The sequence below is a fragment of the Triturus cristatus genome, chromosome 3_1 (genome assembly GCF_964204655.1).
Source record: "Triturus cristatus chromosome 3_1, aTriCri1.1, whole genome shotgun sequence".
NCBI classification, from domain to species: Eukaryota; Metazoa; Chordata; class Amphibia; order Caudata; family Salamandridae; genus Triturus; species Triturus cristatus.
In genome coordinates this window covers 1,044,828,160-1,044,850,540 of record NC_140583.1, presented here as the reverse complement: position 1 = coordinate 1,044,850,540, position 22,381 = coordinate 1,044,828,160, and the positions used below count along the sequence as shown (strand labels likewise).

At 46.5% G+C, this 22,381-nt stretch overlaps 1 protein-coding gene across 1 annotated transcript in view; it reads left to right on the top strand.

Annotated features, from left to right (window-relative positions):
• The first annotated feature begins 840 nt into the window (after positions 1 to 840).
• Positions 841 to 22,381, top strand: part of PPP2R1B (protein phosphatase 2 scaffold subunit Abeta) — a 206,360-nt gene continuing 184,819 nt past the window's right edge. The window contains exons 1-3 of the mRNA XM_085645800.1: positions 841 to 925; positions 1,070 to 1,120; positions 20,585 to 20,881. Coding sequence (XP_085501926.1) covers positions 20,804 to 20,881 — 78 coding nt within the window. The 5' untranslated portion in view covers positions 841 to 925; positions 1,070 to 1,120; positions 20,585 to 20,803. The remainder of the gene's footprint in view (positions 926 to 1,069; positions 1,121 to 20,584; positions 20,882 to 22,381) is intronic.

The following is a 22,381-nucleotide window of genomic DNA, read 5'->3' as shown; positions in this document are numbered from 1 at the left end:
ATAATAAGGCAGGATGCCTGCTTCTCAAGCAGTCGCGCACGTACAGCAGGAATACCATGCAAGTGACAGTGGACCTCAGTCTGGGTTCATCTGAGTGCAGTCAACCTGAACACCAGCCTGCCCTGGATTGCTGGTACTATCTGTATGAGAACGAATTGGGTCGGTGAAAACTGAGCTCTTCTCAGGCAGGCGATTGCTGCTACTGGTAATTTTCTGCTCAAACAAGACGTTTTTCACCGCGTCCTACATTTGCAGTGCTGTTACAAAACAGATCTATAGAAAAATCACAGCACTTATAGGCAAGTTACTTAGACCTGCACATTTTAAGTTTTAAGTTGTCAGTCTTCTCAAAAAGGTTGTCTCGGGAGCAACAATGGAGTCTATAAACAGTCAGTTATAGAATGCACATCTTCTAGGCAATCGCGCTAAAAATACCATTTACTTTATTAAATTGAAAGAAACAAAAAACAATATTTAAAAGGTAAAAAAGCAGGCTTGGAGGAAAAACACAAATGGCTAAACAATTAAGACAAGAGACAAGTGAAACAAGCATTGGCATAGCCAATAGGTCTCGCTTTTGGGACCTTATAAGTATTTAGTTATGCAGCACAATATCCTTGTTGCAACAACATCAACTGTTGCATGGATAAACACTTAGAAGGTCCCAAAAGCGAGACCTATTGGCTATGCCAATGCTTGTTTAGGACTTGTGCCCTAAGTTGGACTATGACCTGCTGCACCCTTTCTAGCACTGGCACCTCGTGAACAGCTGGCTAGGACAGTTTACTGCCAACCTCCTATGTCTCGTACTTGAAAGCGCCCGAAACGGAACAGCCGGAAGTGAGAGCCTCATGGGAAGTCCAGTCCATGCATCTGGGAGAACAAGAGGAACGACCAGCCTGAATTTAGTAGCAGATTGCAGGAGGTAAAACAGCGTTTTTGGGTCAGTGGCAAGGACAAACTAGTAAGAAGGTCCGGGATCTGAATTTGTCTGCTGTAACATGCGAGAAAATTGTTTCTCATGTATGATGTTTATTTTTATGACAATTGTTTCTGTTTTCGTTTTCAGTGTGTAAAAGCTAAGCAGGACTACAAGTAGCAATGCAAAAGCAAAACACAGGTGAGCTACCTAAGTGCAGTATGATAACTGAAGACAGAGGCGCAACTAGAGCCAAATTTCGGGGGGGGGGGGGAGGCTGAGCAAAAATTTCGGGGGGGGGGGGGGCTGAACTTTAAGCAAAAGGCAGAGTGGAGCTGCAGGGGCTCTTAGAAGGGGTGAAACAACAGCGAGGCCTCATTAACATGCAAATGATCTTTTAAAGACCTGTGAAGTGCTCGGGTGCGGCTGCTTTTTTGCCCGGGAAGGTGTCTCATCCCCGGCTGCCACACACGAGGGGGGGGGGGGGGGGGGGTCTGAAGCCCTTTGAGTCCAATGGGTGTTGCGCGCCTGACTGAAGAGCTTCACCTGTAACTGAAGCATCACTACAGTGGCCATGTATTCTATGAAGGACATGTGTGTAGGGGTAAGAAAGAAAGAACAGTTATAAAGTAGGTCCCAGCTACTCATGCTAGAGAACACACACTATATGGAGGAGCGTAGAGTACAGATGTGTTGCTGTCCTGAATTGCAAGTTTTTAAAATATTTATTTCTTTGGTAGTATGTTGGTATTTTATCTCCACTGTTCTAAATTTTAGTTGTTTAATCTTGTACATCCATTTGTGAAGTGGTGTGTGCATATGCAGGCATGAGTTTGCATTTTAGGCACAAATATAAGATGGACACAGATGATCATATTTTTCACAGTGTGCACGTGTTAACCAGAGCTCGTATTTCTGACAGGTTGTGCGCATATTTCAGAGTTTCAGACAGCATGTGCAGATGTGCTTCTCTGCCTTTTTAAAACGCTTTTTTCTGTGCCCTTCAATGGGGCAGACACACTGTGGAGAGTAAATCCATTGTCTCCTACTGAAGAACACATTTGGTGGTGTTCTCTTTGGGTATCCTTCATGGGTGTGCCTCCCCCCAGACACAAGTGGGTGACTCGGGTGGAAATAACCTGTGCTGTGTAGCAAGCATATATAAGTGGGCGCTGGTCTTTGTGGATTAGCATGGGTCACTAGGAGTTTCATTAGAGCACCCAAAAAGTAGAGTATGTAAAAAGCATGGTGTGCATCAGTCTCTGCAGAGCTGCTGAGGATCACACATGGGTAGAACGTCAGAATGATTCAATCTGCCCCACCCACTAAATAAATATGGGGCAGTGGGTGAGTGGGACATACAAACATATTAAGAAGAGGTCTATGAATAATAGAGTGAGCGCATCAATCCAAAAGGGCTGCCAAGGATCACATCTGCTGTTCACCGCGAAGGTAGGAATCTTCTTCATTACCTCTCTTGTTTAATGCAATGACTGCCGAGATTTTGTGTGAAACCAGAGATCAACAGAACTGAGTCCTGCTTGGTGCACTGGGAAATAGAATGACTTCTGTATTATAGTGCTATAAGGTCACAGCCTGTGGCTAAAAGCACTATGAATACTCACATTGTTTATAATTGTATTACACACAGCATAAAACAAGCTGCCACAAACCATGCAGACATTTAGTGCTCAATTAAAAGCAAGCGTCCCCTTCCATTTCAGGGGTTTTGCAACAGTTTCAATATATTTTTTTAACTTCTCATTACTCAAAATGCTTGTCATTTCTGATATTTTTGGTGCTCTATGCACTTCATTGCTTGGTTTTATTCTCATGAAAGTGTCACTCGAAGTGTCAAACATTTGCAGTTAATGTGACTAATAGGCGCGTTGAAACCATGGAAATGTCAAACGTAAGCATGTGAAAACTTGCCAGCTATGCGTAAGGGTGGAGGGTGTTACTGACTTGTTTTTTATAGTGCTATGGGGTTCCAGTCTGTGTAAGTACAACTTTTTAAAATTATTTTAAACATGATAGACCGTCACAAAATGAGCAAAACCTTTTACAGTTTCATGTCAAATAAGTGCTTTTAAAATAAATTAGCATGGGCTGACATTGCAGTTGTTTACATTGTGAATCCTCAATTGGTCAATTCCATCTCTGCAGATGTCTTTGTGTGTGTTTAAACAAAGAGAAAAATAATTGAAACTTGGTTGGCGCAGTGGGGAATAGTGACTTGTGTATTTATAGTGCTACACGGTCCCAGCCTGTGACTATGCATGTTGTTGTTTTGAATTTGTATTACACAGAAAATATGTATTTATTGATCTTTCAAGTTTTATATAGCGACTTGACCCGAAGGTATCAGAGTGCTTTACATAGTTTGCACAGCAATGTTTACAGGGAATACATTTGAGGAAAAAAAGTGATAGGCATATAAGGTAATAATGTACAATAAATGGTGTTGTGGAAGGACGAAAGAGTTTGTAGGTAGCAAAGGCAGGTTATTTCAGAGGTAAGAGGAGTAGTGAAGTTCTGGCTCCATGATAGTGGAAGGTGGAAGTGTAACAAGGGAATTTGATTATTTTAGGAAAGATTGTTTAGGTATTTGTTGAGAAGAAGAAATGTAAGATTTTTTCTTGTAGATCCTGTGGAAGAGCATGCCACATTCTAGGTGCATTTTCAGAGAAAGAACAGGTGAATGATTTTTCTTTCTTAAATTTGGGCAGAATCAGAAATAAAGTCTTTGAGCTTTGCAAAAGTCTGTTTTGGACAGCTTTTGATAGCTTGCTTGCGAGGTATGTAGGTTTTTTCAGGAGGCTGTTTTCATAATACTTCTTGTCAGTCGAAGTGTCACACATGTGGCTGTAGAATGTCACTCATAAGTACACCTAAACCGTGGAAATATAACATATGTAATTTGAAAACTTGTCAGCTATGGTGATACACCATAAGTAGCGTTTATGACGTTGCAACACAGTAACAAAACAGACGAGTTTTTTAAAGAATTAATTTCTCTCTCTCTTTGACCACCTCTTCCCTTCCCTACTCCCCTCCCCTGCGACCGGGTTATCCCTTGACTCTTCATCTAGCTCTACCCATTACTCCCTTTCTCCTCCCCTGACACCCCTACACTCCAATAGGCTGCTCCCTCTGGAGGCTCAGGTCGACCCTCTTCCCTCCCCCTGCTCTGTGCCCTCCTCTATCATACTTCTCCCCTCACAGTTTGCCCCCCCTTCATCACTTCAGCCTTACCTCTAGCTAATATGCTCCTCGTCCAATCTGCACCGTCCCGGTACTCCAATCTCATCTCCTCTCCCTATCCCTACCTGCCACCCCCCTTTTTAGTCCACCTCTCCTCCACACTTCTCCCCTAGTTAACTTTCCTTACGTTCCCCTTATTCCCTCCTCTTCTCTACCCCCTCCTCCCCTCGCTATGTACCCCGATTTCTCCACAAACCCATTGCATCTCTCTCCTTCCCCCCACTCCTCCAGCAATGCTTTGCTACCCCCTTTCCCCCCCTTGGTAACCCTTTCCCTTTCCCTCCCTTGGGCCTAGCAGAACCACTACCTTTCTACAACTTCCCTTTCTCCCAACCCCCCTCACTCTGCCAGATGCCCTTTCCCTCACAGCCACCTCACCTAGCTGACAGGACCTCTCCAACCCCTTCCTCTCTTTTCCTCCCAAACCTCCTTCATTCCTATGTCTACACACATTCCTCCCCTCTCCTTCCGCCCCACCGCCTCGCTCCTCACCTATCTCCCCCTAATTATGTCCTTAATTCCTATCCTTCTTGCAACGCCAACAAAGACAACTCTTCTTTCACCTCTGATGCACCAATGCCCGTTCTCAACCATCACCTTTCCCCACCTCTGAACCCTGTACCCCAACTCCCCTCCCATTCCCCCACCTCTCCCTGCCTTCCACCACCAATTGCACCCCTTCGTGTTTCCATCGAGCCACCCAACATGACGTGCTCTGCCCTACTCTCTCTGGAAAATAAGCTATGCTCTCTTATCACCTCCATCTCCCAACTTGAAGCTACCATTTCACTTTTAAGCACCAAGATTTCCACTTTTCCATACACCTCAATTCCTTTGGAAAACACGCACCTTCCCACGAGATGCACCTCGCCCCCACACTCCATAATAGCGAAGCATAACCTGTCGTCTGCAAACATCTCAAACTCACACAAGCCCTCGAACGCAACCCTTCTTCCACTTTCATCTCCAAGTAACCCTACTATCTACACTATTCCGACTGTGAGAAGTTGGCCTGATGTATGATGTCACTAGTTCTAGTGTACACCTTATATCAGTCCAAACAACCCTTATGGTGATTGATTGTAAAGTCAGCCTTATAGACCAGCAATCCTAGTGGTAGCATGGACAAGAGCAGTCTTAGGCTAAACTCTGAATGGCATGTGAAGCCAGCTGTTATACCATATATAATCCCTTGAATACCAAATGAAAGGACACCACAACAGATATATATATAAAATAAAGTGTATTTATTCTAGTCAAACCCTCAGCACTCTTTATGAGATTCGAGGTAAGTACAACACAGTCTTATTTAAGCATACATTAAGTCACACAGGTAAGTAATACAGTTAGGCCCTAGGGGCCACGCAAACCATATACTAAGGAAGTGGTATAAAGAGCACTGTCACGGAAATAGAATAGGCCTAGGCCTAGGGAATCGCTGGAGCTACACTACACTACCAACAGTTAGGAAGTGGGAGGCCCACGGGATTCAGGTGCAGAGTGGAAACACTCACGCGTAATGCGTAAAAGTCGATAGAATCACTAGCAGTTAGAAATAGCAGTTTTAGGACACTTCTGGTATAGCTAGAAAGTCGAGACTCGGAAACTAGACCCTAGGATAGTCAATACCCTTGTGAGCACCGGAGTACCCGAGTTACCTAGCCCACGGGCTGCGGGTGCATAGGTGTGAACTTGCGTCGGGTTTCGTCGTGGACTTCTATGGATGCCTGAAGGAAAGTTGCTAACAGGCAGTCAGTGAAGAGTGTCCGGTGGATCCCAAGGCCGGGATCAAGAAGGAAGGATACCTGCAAGCAGAAGGGACAGAGTCTGGGTCACTAGCCAGTGACCACGTGGAACCAGGAAGGAACCAGGCAATGTCATGAAGATGCAGGTGAAGAGGTGAAGCTTGTCGCAGCAGCCACGGGTACCAGGAGACGTCGAGGACGACCAGGACCAGGAGGCGAGCTGTCCCACGAAGGCCCTTGCTGTCGGCGGCGTCGAAGTCGAACTAGGACTCACCAAGCCTTGGCAAGCGGAACCCACGAAGAATGGAGGACTTGCTTCTGGTGCAGACGAGGAAGGTCTGGGGTGCTTCTCTTTTGCAGAGAAGCAGGAGCCAGTCTGGAGGAGCCAAACCAGCAGTGGAAATTCAAAGGTGTGTCGTCGCACAGGCCGCTAGCCAACGGGCAAGCAACCGGACAGACGCGGCAAGCAGGAAAATGCAGAAGGGCCCCACGCAGGACTCGTGGAGTGTGGAGGGCTGATCTTCGGTGCAGATGGTGCTTGGGGTTGGGGCTTCTCAATCCTCGGTGCACAACTTCGAGGGTGCCTCAGAAGCTGCGCTGGAAGATACTCACCACTTTTCCCAGGTAGCCGGTCCCACGTCTCTCGTCGCCTCCACGGATCTCAGCTCGGCTGTGGATGTGGATCAGGGTCGGAGAAGTCTGGAAGTCAAGGCTCTGGTCGGGCTCTGTAGTCGGTCCCTCGTAGAACTTCAGCAAAGCAAAGGGTAAGTCTCTTGATGGTGCCTGTTTGAACAGGGTAGCCACTCCTTGGCCACAAGGGAGATTCTTCAGTCTTCTTCTTTCGTCGAATGTCGAAGGTCCAGAGTTTCTGTTCAAGTTGCAAGTTCAGGATAATCTAATCTCCTGGGGCCCAGCTACCACACTTATACTAATCTTGGGGGCTGGGTTGCCTGCTAGGTCACGCCTTATGGGTGGGACCTGGGAGGGGGGTGGTTACACCCCCTTCCCTTTGTCCAGTTTCGCGCCAGGACTGGGGCTGGAGTGCCCCAGCACCGGTTTGAACTGGACTATGCATGGGACACCTTGTGTGCCCCAGGCAGTGTCTAGTTTCTTTCATCCCTCCCTGCCCCAATACACTAAGGCCTGTCTGGGGTGGTGCTCGCACCTCCCAAGGCAGGAAACCTATTGTCCAAGCCTCCCGTGCCGGGATCACTCCCAGCAGCAGGAGGTCAGACTTGTGCCGTGGCAGCAGCATCCATTTTGTGATGCTGGGGCTCTGGTTAACTTTAACCGGGTAAGTAGGTTTCAACATGTCTTCTCCCTCTAGAAGGGAGGGATAATATCCTCATCACCAGAAATGGGATGGGGGTATTATTCCAAAGTGTTAGACACCTTACACGACATGTTTTGATAAAGCCAAACCATAGTTACCATAACCGTTTAAGATTATAAGGCACTGTAAGAGTATATGGTAGGCTATATCATAGAACAGCTATAAGGACATGGTTCCAAAGCTGCAGACAGGCTCAGCTCATGCTAGAGCACCATCTCACATGTTACCAAGCACTCTGCCTCCAGGACTGTTAAGGCCTGCCATAGGAGTGGCTGATAGGTACACATGTGTCTATATATAAGGTAGGTATAGGAATACTACACCTAAGCAAGGGGTGATTACACGACCTTGCCCCAGCTGAGGGATCAGCCAGTTGTGTCTGATTGGAAGGCCAGGCCAGGGGTGGCATAATACATGCTGCAGCCCCTGGTAGGCCTAGGGTACACCTATGCCCTGGGTACCTAGGGTACACTGTACAGGGTCCAATAAGGTGATCCTTACCAATTGGAAATGTACCTAGGGTACATGGAGTCCATTTTAAAGAGAGAGCAGACAGACTGAGACCCTGAATGGCAGGATCTCAGGCCAACTAAGTCGAAAAACCAGCTATACACTAGGCAAAACGTTGGGGGTAACCATAGTCAGATATCCACCTTCCTACACAACCCCCCCCCCCAAACGAAAGGAGATAAGGATGTCCTTGACAAAGTGAGCCTCTAAGTGGCCATATAAGGAAGAACCAGCACTGGCATGGTTACCCCCTGTCTCATGGTCCACTAAGCAATCCCTCACCCTAAAGGTATCATAGGGTCTCCACCATAGGGAATCTCTACCTTTGGTGTGTCTTTGCAAAGTAAAAGGCTGGTGTTGAGATGGAGTACTGAAGTGAGTGTCCTCAAAGTGAGGCCTCAGCTTCCTCCAATGATCCTCCACCATGGATGCCTTTCTTTCTTTAACTGAGTTGCACTGTGCTCTCAGGGTCAGCCTCTGGCTACCTAAAGCTGGAGGCTGGGTCCCTTTTGTGGGCTTACTGGAGGGACAGGTCAGGTGTGGGGCCCTAAGGTCCCATGTTTGCCTGTGCCCAACAGAATCCCTCTGGGGAAGGTCCCTAACTACCTGTAAAGGGGATCCCTCAGGAATGTTTTTAACCATCACCTGGCTAGGGCTACTAGCCAGGCAATCCTCATCTTTTTGATGGGGGGGTTCTTGTGGACAGGGGCCCTCTTGGGGTCCACTGGCCTCCCTGACCTCTGCAGCCCTGGGCTGACTGAGGCAGGGTAGAGAGAGGCAGGCTACCTGCACCAGACTGGGTCCCACCTTGGAAGGGGCCACTGACATCAGAGGCTCTGCCAGGCCAGGCCTGGCTACCTCTGGGGCAGTTCCTTCACAAGGGGTGAGGGCAGATCCCTGAGGAGGCTGACCTTTTCCTAATGTCTGGGGAGATGGAGACTTTTCTTCCTCCCCACTACTCTCTGTTTGTGTGGAGTGATCCATAGTTTCGGGCTTCACTACACCTATGTCAGTATGAGTATGGACTGAGACCATTACAGTCCTGCCAACCTTTTCAGGGAGGCACTCAGTTTGGGTTTGAGCTGTGACTGTCACAGCTCTGCCAATCTCTACAGGGAAGTCTGTCTTTGCCTGGGCTGTGGCTACCACTGCCCTTCCAACCTTTTCAGGGAGGAAATCTACTTGGACAGGGCTGGCACAACCCCACTACCCTTTTGTGAAAGGCCTACCATTTTAGAATGGGTGTCTTGTTCAACTCCAGCCCAAGCTGAGAGTTCTAAGTCATTCCCCAGTAAGCAGTCTACAGGCAAGGTTGGGGACACTGCCACCCTTTTAGGGCCAGTGACACCTCCCCAGCTGAGACATACTTCTGCCATGGGATGACTGTTCTGTTTGCCATCAATGTTAGTTACCTGGTATGAGAAACCAGGCAAAAGCTGCTCAGAGGGAACTAGCCTATGGGCCACCAAAATGATGCTAGCTCCAGTGTCTCTGTAGGCCTCAGCTTTTCTACCATTGATGTAGGGCTCCTGTCTGTACCTACCCAAAGTGTTGAGACAGGCAGTGAAGTTGGCAAACCCCATGCCACCATCACAGACAAGAGTAGCTGCTGTAGGGGAATTAGCTAAGCCAGAGTCCCCCTGTGTTCCCCAAGAAAACCCAACCACATTTTTGGGGGCACTCCCACCACCTGGGGGATTACTGCTGACAGTAATAGGTGGTGTGACAGGAGTAATTGGAGAAACAGTTTTGTTTTTAGCCTTTGGGCAACTGCTGTCAGTTTTCCAATGCCCAGGAGTTTTACACTCATGGCAGTAAGGCTTTTTAACTGTGGTAGAGGAGGGAGCTTGGGACCCACCACCCTGTGTGGAGTTTTGGGGCCCTGAGGAAGATTTCTCTTTTGTTTTATCCCCACCCTTCTCTTGAGGCTTGGTGGTATCTTTCTTTTGGTCACCACCCTGATTTTTAGGCCTAATCCTGGTCCTGATCCATTTATCTGCCCTCATTCCCAATTCTTGGGGAGAGGTCAAATTTGAGTCTACCGGTTGTTGATGGAGAAGCTGGTTCTGACAATTACTAAGGATCTTCTCCCTCATAATCAAGTTGTACAATCCTGTATAGTCCTGCACCTTGCTGCCAGTTAACCAACCTTCCAAAGCCTTAGTGGCACAATCCACAACATCAGACCAGTCCTGTGTCTGTGTCTTCTGGGTGTCTCTGAATAACAACCTATATTGCTCAGTGGTTAAGCCAAACCCATCTATCAGAGCACTCTTCAGGACTTTGTAATTGTTAGCATCCTCATCATTAACTGTGAGGAGTTTGTCTCTACCTTTGTCAGAAAAGGAGAGCCACAAGATAGCTGCCCACTGACTCTGGGGTACCTGCTGCACTTTGCAGGCCCTCTCCAAAGCAGTCATCCACTTGTGGATGTCATCCCCATTCTTGTATGGGGGGACTATCTTGCTTAGGTTTCTATGGTCATAAGACCTATCCCTATCTCTAGGAATGTTGCTGCCACCAGTGGGTTCTGACCCACACAATTTTTGCTCTCTGGCCAGAGCAAGCTTCTCTTTGGCAAGGGCAAGTTCTTCCCTTTCAATCCTCAGATTGGCTTCCCTCATTCTGGCCTGATGCTCTCTCCTCTGGGGGGAAGTCATCCCCCTGTGGGATGAAGCATTGGAGCTTCTTGAGTGATAGGAGTGGAGAGAGTCCCCTGAGGGAGATCTACCCCTCCTATCTCTCTTTTTAAGATTACTTGGGGGCCTGTATGGGAAGCTCCCATGCAAGCTCCCATGCAAGCTTAAGTTAGCCTGACTAAGTCTTCTGACTGGGGTCTTGCTACCTCCCTCTTCCTCTGAGGTCTCTTCTAACTCATCTGTATCAGTTAAGTCAGGGGTCTCTTCTGTGGAGGGGAGGCCCTTATCTACAGCTATGGCACCATACTTGGCAGCTCTTTCAGCATCATAGGCCTCCAGAAGCTCCACTAGCCGTCTAAGGGTAGGGTTGGAACCCTGTTTTAATCTCCTGGAGGTACACAGTTGTCTCATCTCCTGGAAAGTGAATGCATCATATCTAGAGGGAATCTGTCCAGGATTCTCCTCTCCTGAGGGAGTATCAGTGTGATCTCCATTCAGGGACATGATTCTAGTGAGGGTGTGGTGTGTGCACCTACCTACACTAGTTGTATCTACTAAACCTCTCTAGTAGTTGTAGTCAGGGTGTGTTAGGCCCTTCAACCTACAACAACTAAGTCCAGTAGGACTTAAGTATTATAATTAGGGCTCCCGGTTTTCCGTTTAAACGGATTTTTACGTATAAATACAGACGGAAAACAAGTTTTCCTTTGTCTGTATTTATATGTAAAAACGGGAAAATACTAGCACATTTTGCAGCGCTTCTGTGCTCCTGGATGATCTGTGGCTGCTAGCGCCATTAGGCCTGCATTGTTCTCAGGGCCCCACCTGTGCGAAGTTAATCACTCTCACACAAAGCGCATTCAGACCCCCTCCCTTGGCTCGGGCTGAGCTCTCACTCTCGCAGACACGCCTGGGGTGGACAGGGGGTAGTCAACTGACAACAAAAGTCTGCAGTGCAGAAGAATCCTGTATACAGGTTCTCGGATTTAAACTGGAGTACTTCAATTTCTCTTTTAAAGACCCATTTTTCACAAATGGCTGCGTTTCTTAAGTAAAATGAATAAATGCCTAATGAGCTATTGAAATCCAAAAATACAACATTCCCTGCAGGAAACGGCATCCATCCAATTACAGCCACATTGCACAAGAGCGGGACATCAGTTCGTAATGGGGAAGCGGACCGGCTACAGGCACTGTTAATGAGTCACCACAGTGACTGCAAGATGGCAACAGAGATATGATATAACTCTGTATTATGCCTCAGTCTCTTTATTGCTGTTGTCTTTGGGCACGAGTTGTTTATTTCTCCGAGTGAGAGCCACCGTGCGTCATAGCCTGGAACATTGAATAACAACTAGGGGTGGGCGGAATTTGCGTAACCGCGTTACGCAAATCTCCGCGAAACGGTAAAAAATCTCCGCGAACACGCAGAAATTCCGCGAACACGCGGAATTGCTTGTTCGCGATACTTTTTTCCTGTTCGCGATCGCTGTTTGCGTGCTCGGGGTGAAATATCTCGCGAACACGCATATTGAGAACGGGAACAAGCCAAAAATTTCGCGAAGTCGCGGAACGCAGATTTTTGGGCAATTTCGCGTTCTCCGCGGAACGCGAAATTACCCAAATTCCGCAAATTCCGCGAGCGGAACGGATTTTACCGCCCAGGCCTAATAACAACCAAGGAGAGATTTGTGCTGCAAATTGTGTTTCTTTCTCGAAGTGCTCACATTTGCTGTAATATGCATTGTGTTCTTTAGGCAACACCCAGAGATGAAAAAACGGCCAGTGGTAAGCAGAGTAAAATGTATCTAGGCTAATCCACCATACTGACAGGAAATTTGTACCATTCTCATTCAATATGCATTATTACATATATCGAATTATTTATAATTCAATTATTAATTAACATATATCAGTTTTAATTAGAGCGTCTACAAGCTATGGTTCAGCGAACCTTTCGAAAGGCCAAAGGTCGGAAGAAAAAGCCATTTTCGTTCCTCACGCCTATATTGGTATACATGCCTGGGAAAAGCTTATTTTGCGCATTATTCGTGTCGACACGGTAGTGGGCAGCAGAGAGAAGAAACCGGATCCTTGACTTTTCAGCCCGGGCTGCGCTGGAAGGCAGGGCTCAGTCAGACACACATACAGGGAAGAGGGTGTAAGTGAGACTCAGAAACAGTCTTTGCAGAGTTTGTGACCTGACTGCATTGCCCAAAGCCATTGCTGTCTCTTCCTTCTTGCCTGGACAAGACAAGGACAATGTCCAATTCTGCTGCCCCCCCTCTTTTTTCCTCTTCCTCCCTCTCTTTGTCGTGCTCCTCCTCACTTGTAGAAAACCGTGACTGTTCTTTCCTCTCGTCATTCGTTCCCCAGTGAAATGGATCCAAAAAAAGAGGACACGTCTTACAAAAGTCTTTTTCTGGCATGTTTCTATTCCAAAACGCGACCTCAGTAGGAGAAAAAAGGTTTTAAAATACGAACAATAAACACATAACTGAATAAAACAAGACAGAGTCGTCGCAAAGTGGCCAGATTGGTTTTATTCACACCCAAACACATTAGCGCCACCTTACAGAGTTTGCCAGTCTAGCGCTACTTTTCTTTTCATGTCCTTAGCTTTCTGAATAATTAGTGTAAAAGCTTTAAGTTGTATTCCCTATGAGTGTTTGATTTTTCCAGAATGTTGTTACTTTTTTCAGGCAGCAAATTACTCTGGTCTAGTGCATAGTTTGAATAGAGTTGCTTCTAGGTGTTTATAGCAGGGCACAATTGGGTTGTAGCTGAAGGGAGTGTGAGTTTATATCAGTGGGACAGTATGGTGTTCAGTGGGGCAGAGGATACAGCACTCTCTGCAGATGACAGAAACTGCAAGGCTCTGAGACAAATGGCTTGTGATAGCACTTTTAAGCGTATTTGGGGCATTCTGCGAATGGCAAAGTTTTCAGATGAATGTATTGTGTTGACCAAGAACAACCAAATGCATGTGTGCATTGTCAATTTAAATAAATGTGGAAAAATACTAGCTGCAGCGTTGCCTTCTGCTTGTGGCAAAAATAAATGTGGATAAATACAGAAAAAATGCCCAAAAAATAAATATGGATAAATACAGACGGAAATGGCAAAAAAATAAATACCATAAAACCGGGAGCCCTAATTATAATCTATGTTATATGTACCTAAACAATATCTGTGTGATCTTTCAATTTAGTATCTCAAGATTACAATGGTATTACAACAACAAGCTCAGATCCCACCGCTGCCACCAATGTGAGAAGTTGGCCTGATGTATGATGTCACTAGTTCTAGTGTACACCTTATATCAGTCCAAACAACCCTTAAGGTGATTGGTTGTAAAGTCAACATTATAGACCAGCTATCCTAGTGGTAGCATGGACAAGAGCAGTCTTAGGCTAAACTCTGAATGGCATGTGAAGCCAGCTGTTATACCATATATAATCCCTTGAATACCAAATGAAAGGACACCACAACAGATATATATATAAAATAAAGTGTATTTATTCTAGTCAAACCCTCAGCACTCTTTATGAGATTCGAGGTAAGTACAACACAGTCTTATTTAAGCATACATTAAGTCACACAGGTAAGTAATACAGTTAGGCCCTAGGGGCCACGCAAACCATATACTAAGGAAGTGGTATAAGGACCACTGTCACGGAAATAGAATAGGCCTAGGCCTAGGGAATCGCTGGGGCTACACTACACTACCAACAGTTAGGAAGTGGGAGGCCCACGGGATTCAGGTGCAGAGTGGAAACACTCACGCGTAATGCGTAAAAGTCGATAGAATCACTAGCAGTTAGAAATAAGCAGTTTTAGGACACTTCTGGTATAGCTAGAAAGTCGAGACTCGGAAACTAGACCCTAGGATAGTCAATACCCTTGAGAGCACCGGAGTACCCAAGTTACCTAGCCCACGGGCTGCGGGTGCATAGGTGTGAACTTGTGTCGGGTTTCGTCGTGGACTTCTATGGATGCCTGAAGGAAAGATGCTGACAGGCAGTCAGTGAAGAGTGTCCGGTGGATCCCAAGGCCGGGATCAAGAAGGAAGGATACCTGCAAGCAGAAGGGACAGAGTCTGGGTCACTAGCCAGTGACCACGTGGAACCAGGAAGGAACCAGGCGATGTCGTGAAGATGCAGGTGAAGAGGTGTAGCTTGTCGCAGCAGCCACGGTTACCAGGAGACGTCGAGGACGACCAGGACCAGGAGGCGAGCTGTCCCACGAAGGCCCTTGCTGTCGGCGGCGTCGAAGTCGAACTAGGACTCACCAAGCCTTGGCAAGCGGAACCCACGAAGAATGGAGGACTTGCTTCTGGTGCAGACCAGGAAGGTCTGGGGTGCTTCTCTTTTGCAGAGGAGCAGCGGCCAGTCTGGAGGAGCCAAACCAGCAGTGGAAATTCAAAGGTGTGTCGTCGCAAAGGCCGCTAGCCAACGGGCAAGCAACCGGACAGACACGGCAAGCAGGAAAATGCAGAAGGGCCCCACGCAGGACTCGTGGAGTGTGGGGGGCTGATCTTCGGTGCAGATGGTGCTTGGGGTTGGGGCTTCTCAATCCCCGGTGCACAACTTCGAGGGTGCCTCAGAAGCTGCGCTGGAAGATACTCGCCATTTTTCCCAGGTAGCCGGTCCCACGTCTCTCGTCGCCTCCAGGGATCTCAGCTCGGCTGTGGATGTGGATCAGGGTCGGAGAAGTCTGGAAGTCAAGGCTCTGGTCGGGCTCTGCAGTCGGTCCCTCGTAGAACTTCAGCAAAGCAAAGGGTAAGTCTCTTGATGGTGCCTGTTTGCACAGGGTAGCCACTCCTTGGCCACAAGGGAGATTCTTCAGTCTTCTTCTTTCGTCGAATGTCGAAGGTCCAGAGTTTCTGTTCAAGTTGCAGGTTCAGGATAATCTAATCTCCTGCGGCCCAGCTACCACACTTATACTAATCTTGGGGGCTGGGTTGCCTGCTAGGTCACGCCTTATGGGTGGGACCTGGGAGGGGGGTGTTTACACCCCCTTCCCTTTGTCCAGTTTCACGCCAGGACTGGGGCTGGAGTGCCCCAGCACCGGTTTGAACTGGACTATGCATGGGACACCTTGTGTGCCCCAGGCAGTGTCTAGTTTCTTTCATCCCTCCCTGCCCCAATACACTAAGGCCTGTCTGGGGTGGTGCTCGCACCTCCCAAGGCAGGAAACCTATTGTCCAAGCCTCCCGTGCCGGGATCACTCCCAGCAGCAGGAGGTCAGACTTGTGTTGTGGCAGCAGCATCCATTTTGTGATGCTGGGGCTCTGGTTAACTTTAACCGGGTAAGTAGGTTTCAACATGTCTTCTCCCTATAGAAGGGAGGGATAATATCCTCATCAACAGAAATGGGATGGGGGTATTATTCCAAAGTGTTAGACACCTTACACGACATGTTTTGATAAAGCCATACCATAGTTACCATAACCGTTTAAGATTATAAGGCACTGTAAGAGTATATGGTAGGCTATATCATAGAACAGCTATAAGGACATGGTTCCGAAAGCTGCAGACAGGCTCAGCTCATGCTAGAGCACCATCTCACATGTTACCAAGCACTCTGCCTCCAGGATTGTTAAGGCCTGCCATAGGAGTGGCTGATAGGTACACATGTGTCTATATATAAGGTAGGTATAGGAATACTACACCTAAGCAAGGGGTGATTACATGACCTTGCCCCAGCTGAGTGATCAGCCAGTTGTGTCTGATTGGAAGGCCAGGCCAGGCGTGGCATAATACATGCTGCAGCCCCTGGTAGGCCTAGTGTACACCTATGCCCTGGGTACCTAGGGTACACTGTACAGGGTCCAATAAGGTGATCCTTACCAATTGGATATGTACCTAGGGTACATGGAGTCCATTTTAAAGAGAGAGCAGACAGCCTGAGGCCCTGAATGGCAGGATCTCAGGCCAACTAAGTCGAAAAACCAGCTAGACACTAGGCAAAAAGTTGGGGGTAAACATAGTCAGATATCCACCTTCCTACACCGACCATCTCCTCTGTCAGAACCACTCATCCACCTACACCCTCCCGAGCACCATCGTATAAGTACAATATCCCTATCACCCCTCATAGCCCAAGTGCCCCTGTCACCAAAACAGTCTCGACAGAGCTGCGCTGTCTGCTGCAGAACTGCAGATCTGCAATAAAACACAAACTTGAAATCTCCGATACCATCATCCTTCACAATATTGACATGCTCTTCCTCACAGAGACCTGGTTCAACGATACCTCTCACTCTATGTTTGATCTCCTATTACCCACAGGCTATTCTATATTTAAAAATGTCAGAATTGACAAAGTTGGGAGAGGTGTTGCAGCCATCTTTAGAAACTCCCTTCAACTTAAGGCTTTTCGTAACAGCTCCTTCCGTACCTTTGAATGTCTATCTCTTGAGCTTCTATTGCACCACCGCTCACCCCTCAGATTCCATGCCATTTACCGCCCGCCTGGTAGCGGCCCTTCGTTTATGGAGGAACTCACTGACTTCATCAGCGACCAATACTCGCAAAGTGACAATCAGATCTTCGTGGGTGACTTCAATCTCCACTGGGGCTCGCTCGCCTCAAGACTATTCTGCGAATTTGCTGGCCACCTTCCTCTCTGCAAATGATCTCATCCAACACTGCACAGAAACAACACACTCTAAGGGCTCAATCCTGGACCTTGTTATTTCTAAAGCAGGCATGCTTACTATCGCTACCCCTAATCATGTAGACTGGTCTGACCACCTCCTCATCCCATTCTCTCTTCACCTATCACACTCTATAACTCTCGGCCAACCTAGGAGGGCTACCTCCTGGTTCCGTGACACTAAAAATATTGACCTCAGTACCCTTTGCTATCACTTCCAAGGCTAGACCCGAACCTAGATGTTAACGAACTCACCTCCCAATGCCTCACAGTCCTTGCAGTCGAAATCAATAACGTCGCTCCTCTCCAAAGCAAAAAGAAAAGGCCTACTCCCTCAGCACCTTGGTTCAACAAATCCCTCTATGAAGAAAGGAAGTACCTAAAATTCCTGGAGAAACAATGGAGACAAGCGCCCTCCACTGATAATTTGGCCACACTTCATTCCACAAGATCCAAGTACCACAAGCACATCTTCCTTGGAAAAGCGTCGCACTTCAGAACCCTCCTCGACTCAGCCAAAAATAGACCCAAAAAACTATTCGATCTCATCAAGAAACCAAACGGCTCTCCCCCAACCTCCAAGTTGGAGGATTCTACAAAGAAAGCAGCGGAATTCGCTATATTCTTTGACGAAAAAGTGAAATCACTTATGGATCAGGTCATTCATCCTACCCCTCCAGAGGAGCGCAAATCCTTAGCCATTTGGCAGAACTTTGACACCATCTCTGAAGATGCCCTCCTCAAATGGATCCTCGAAACAAAGCCCTCCAACCATTCTCTTGACCCCATCCCTAGTGCCATTGCCATTGACTTCTATACCCATTCTCTTTCCTATTGGACCACTCTGGTTAACTTCTCCCTCTGTCAAGGCTCCCTTCCTGTTTCCTTCAAAACTGGGCAGGTCACACCTCTGCTTAAAAAACCCACCGCCGATGCGAACAACCTCAACAACTTCCGCCCCATCACTAACCTACCTTTTCTTGCGAAAATCACAGAAAGATGTGTAGCAAAACAACTCTCTCGTCATATCAAGGAAAATGATCTTCTTGACAATTTCCAGTCCGGCTTCATTCAAAACTGCAGCATTGAAACAGTCCTGCTGCAAGTCATTGATGAGGCGCTGCGGATTCTCGATTCGGGGGAGTCTTGTGTTCTAATTCTCCTTGACCTTTCTGCAGCCTTTGACACTGTCAATCACAACACTCTCCTTAACACTCTTCAACAGAGAATGGGCATGGAGGGCACTGTACTTAAATGGTTTGCTTCCTTCCTCTCTGATAGATCCCAAATGATCAAAATAACGAACAGTCTTTCATCTCCTTTGGCGGTAGGTCAAGGTGTTCCCCATACTCTATACTTGCACTCACATTGTTCAATCTCTATTTAGAACCATTGGGAAATCTCCAAAGTAAATCCGGGATCCACTATCATCTCTATGCGGATGACACCCAAATCTACCTTAAGGTGGCCTCCACTCACGATCTCTCCATCCTAAGCTCTACTCTCGACTCCATTCAAAACTGGATGTTAACTCATCAAGTGATTCTGAATCCCTCCAAAACTGAATTCCTCCTCCTCTCCTCCTCACTTTCTCTTCTCCTGGTTCAATCATGGATGGATAAGATGAATCTACTTAACAATAAACCCATCATTGTCGACAGCGCAAAATCCCTTGGTGTCATACTCAACAAAAAACTCAATCTACTCTCCCACATCAATTCCATTGCAAAGTCTGCCCGATACCAACTACGCCTTCTTTGGGGGATTCGTCGCTTCTTCCCGGAGCAAGACCTTAAAACCCTGGTCCAATCGCTGGTTCTCTCCAGACTGGACTACTCTCTTCTTACTGGCCTCTCCAAATCCCACCTGTCCCCCCTTAAATCTGTTCTCCATTCAGCAGCTCGTTTCATATATGGGGCCAAAAGAAGCGACCACATCACACCCATTTTATCCACCCTCCGTTGGCTTCCCATCGAGGCAAGATCTATCTACAAGACTGTTTGTATCACCCACAAAGCCTTGCACTCCTCCTCTCCTCGCTACCTGGCGAATAAACTGAAAATCTCTGGAGGCTCTAGGCCATCACGTAATGCGGAAAATGTATTGCTTGAACCTCCCACTTTCATGAAGAAAAGATCTATCGCCCAATCCTTTTCAGGCAACGCGGTGAGAATCTGGAACTTACTTCCGCCTCAGCTCCGGACCACCACCTCTTCCCAGGCCTTCAAAATGCCCTCAAAGTTCTCCTCCTTCTAAGACACTTCCAAATTTAATTCACGCCCTCTCTATTATGTGAAGGAAGTCCTTCCATTATAGGAAATTCTCTTCTCCATGACTATAGAAGAGCATTCCCAGTGTGTTCTTGTGGTTTGAGTGTCTACCATTTATTGCAGTATTATACTTCTACTTGTACTTTGTACTCTTTTGTAACATGCACACGTCACTTTTCCTCTTGTAACGTATCGTTTGCTACCTCTTGTATTTTGTTTGCTTTTGATACATGCACAATTGCCACCATTGCCTCATGTAACGTAACGTTTGCTCTTGTGTTCTGAGTGTCTGCCATTTATTGCAGTATTATACCTCTACTTTTACTTTGTACGCTTTTGTAACATGCACACGTCACTTTTTCCTCTTGTAACGTATTGTTTGCTACCTCTTGTATTTTGTTTGCTCTTGATACATGCACAATTGTTACTATTGCCTCATGTAATGTAATGTTTGCTTTTGTAACATGCTCACTTGTAATTTTCTCCTCATGAATCATTACTGTTCCTATTGTGAAGCGCTCTGACACCTTCGGGTAAAGTCTGCGCTATATAAAAACGCATAAAATAAATAAATTTTTAAAAAGTACAAGCGGAAGCACAGCCTTAAAAGCATTTAGCAAACCTAAGCAGTCAGCTATCTGTAAACTATTTTCCCCAATGTGCATTGTAATTCATTTAATACGAACGTCGCTTTAATGAGTTCACTATAAAACTAAAAACTAAGAGGTAAACAAACAAATAGCTAGTTATTTAACATATATTTTTACACATTCGTGTTGATAAACCAACCCTGTTACATAAAACATACTGTCTACAAAAATTGTTAACACATTTCACAACACGAGACTCTTTATCGTAGCTAAGAGGGGACTTTTTCTCACTTTACTACCGTTTTTGCTCATATTTTAGCAGAACCTAGGGAATAATTGAAAAGGGATAGTTAAGCCTCGCCTCGCCTCGCCTCTCGTAACAGCCTTTATTATGGTGTACGAGACAAGTGGGCCATATTGGAGTTGCACAGTAGACTGGAGCAGTGGCAAAAAGAAACAAAAACACGATAACATAATTGAAAGGTTGTAAAAGAACGCTATGAAGATACTCTAGCAAACTAATGCAAGCTAATGCATTAGTGAGAATAACATGAAAGGAAACAATTGTTAGTTTATAATCAAACTACCTCATGTACGACATATTGTTAGGTGTTTAAAGAGTATTCTAACAGAGCTGATATTTCCCTTCAATAGACCAGAAACGTGTGCTGTGTCCCCTGCGTTGTACTTTAGAAATGGCCGCCATCGGTGACTTCTACGTCAGAAGAGTACTCGTTCTACGTCTACGCCCAATAAGAGAAAGCCCAAGGCAGCAAACTGGTTCCCCGCCCCTGCTCCAGCTGCCGCTTCCTCCCGGAGACCCCGCGCCTTCCTCTTTGCGGCCGGAAGTGGTGCTTTTCTCTCGGGCTCAGGATGGCTGGTGCTGACGGAGACGACTCGCTTTACCCCATTGCCGTGCTGATCGACGAGCTGCGGAATGAGGATGTGCAGGTAAATCTTCAGGGGAAAAGAGAATGGTGGTCTGCTGAGGTTTAGGGGCATGGTAGAGGGTATGTACCTCTTGGTGGAGAAGAGGTGTTACCGGGGGCGTGGCCTGGCCTCACCTAGGATACCTCAGTGTTTGGCCTTGATGTGAGTGAGGGAATGAGTGGGGTCCGGTGTCGGTATCCATTAACTCAGTGAAACGGTAAAAAAAAAAAAAAACTGGTGTATAATTATATTTCGAACACTTCACTAATACAGGGTAGCCTCCTCTGCGCGTTATTTCATCTTATATGTTGGACACGTTTTTCTAGGTGTCATTGTAGCAGGCCCGGCTCCAGGATTCTCAGCATGGAAGTGCCATGAAAACACCTGGGTGAGCCATAAATATGCATGGGGGAGGCAGTTAAAATCAGCAAGGGGTTACGGAATTGAGGGAAGGGGGGCATTACTCCGCCCGCTGTATAAACGACCCCTGCACAGACCTAGTGAACTATTAACTAATGACATTACTTTATGTTGAAGTTGCTGCATCAGTTACAAACTGGGTTGTATATCAACGTCTTCTGCCATTCTTTAAATGGTCTTTTTTGATCGTACATCAGATAAAATGTTAGCACTGCTTTTGTTGTAAATATTTGAATGCTGGAAAACTACTGTTTGGTTGCTTCATGAACTTGGAAACAACATTTGTTGGAGTTGATAGGCTTATTGTAGAATACATGTTATAATTTGGATATTGCATACAAGCAATCTGAAGTTGAAGGGATTTGTAAAGCGCGCTACTACCAAGCGGTTTCTTGGCGCTGGGACAAAGCTACTTCAGAGGGGCAACAAGATGGGTATGCTAACAGAAATAGGTTTTAAGAGCTTTGCAAAAAAAAGAATAAGTGGGGATAGATCTAATGGTGAGAGGAAGTGAGTCCCGGAACAGGGGGGCAAGGTTAGTGAATCTAGATCCGCCAAGTTTTTTTTTCCGATAGCGAGGGGTGCTAAGGAGGAATTGGGTAGAAGAGCGGAGGATTCTACTAGGAACATAAGCAGTGATCTTTGATCTAATGAATGCTGGAGCCGTACCAGCCCGTGACAAGAAAATCTGGCAGATATACAGTGGAACTTCAGTTCAATTAAAGCTTAACATCGCTTCTGCTTTATCCTCTAGGATCTATATTTACATGAGGTTGAAAAAAGGTGGTGTGCTCCCCCTTCTCTTGTTTAGCCTCTTTGTAGCAGATTTAGGGACTGCTTTGGCCAATCATAAATCTTGGTCCCCAAAGCAGGCGTGAAAGTTGACTTGCACCTGTTGGATCAATAAAGTGTCCTTCATAAGTACAGCGAAAACAATAAGACAGCAGTAAAAACAACATACACAAATGATTTGGTATTTGGCAAAAACTTTTTGTACCCATGGTGGTGATGAATAAATAGTCAGTCATGCATTTGCAATAGTACCAGCCTACAGATACCTTGGTTTGGTTGAACAAAAAAGGGTCTTCGTCTTCTCCGAAG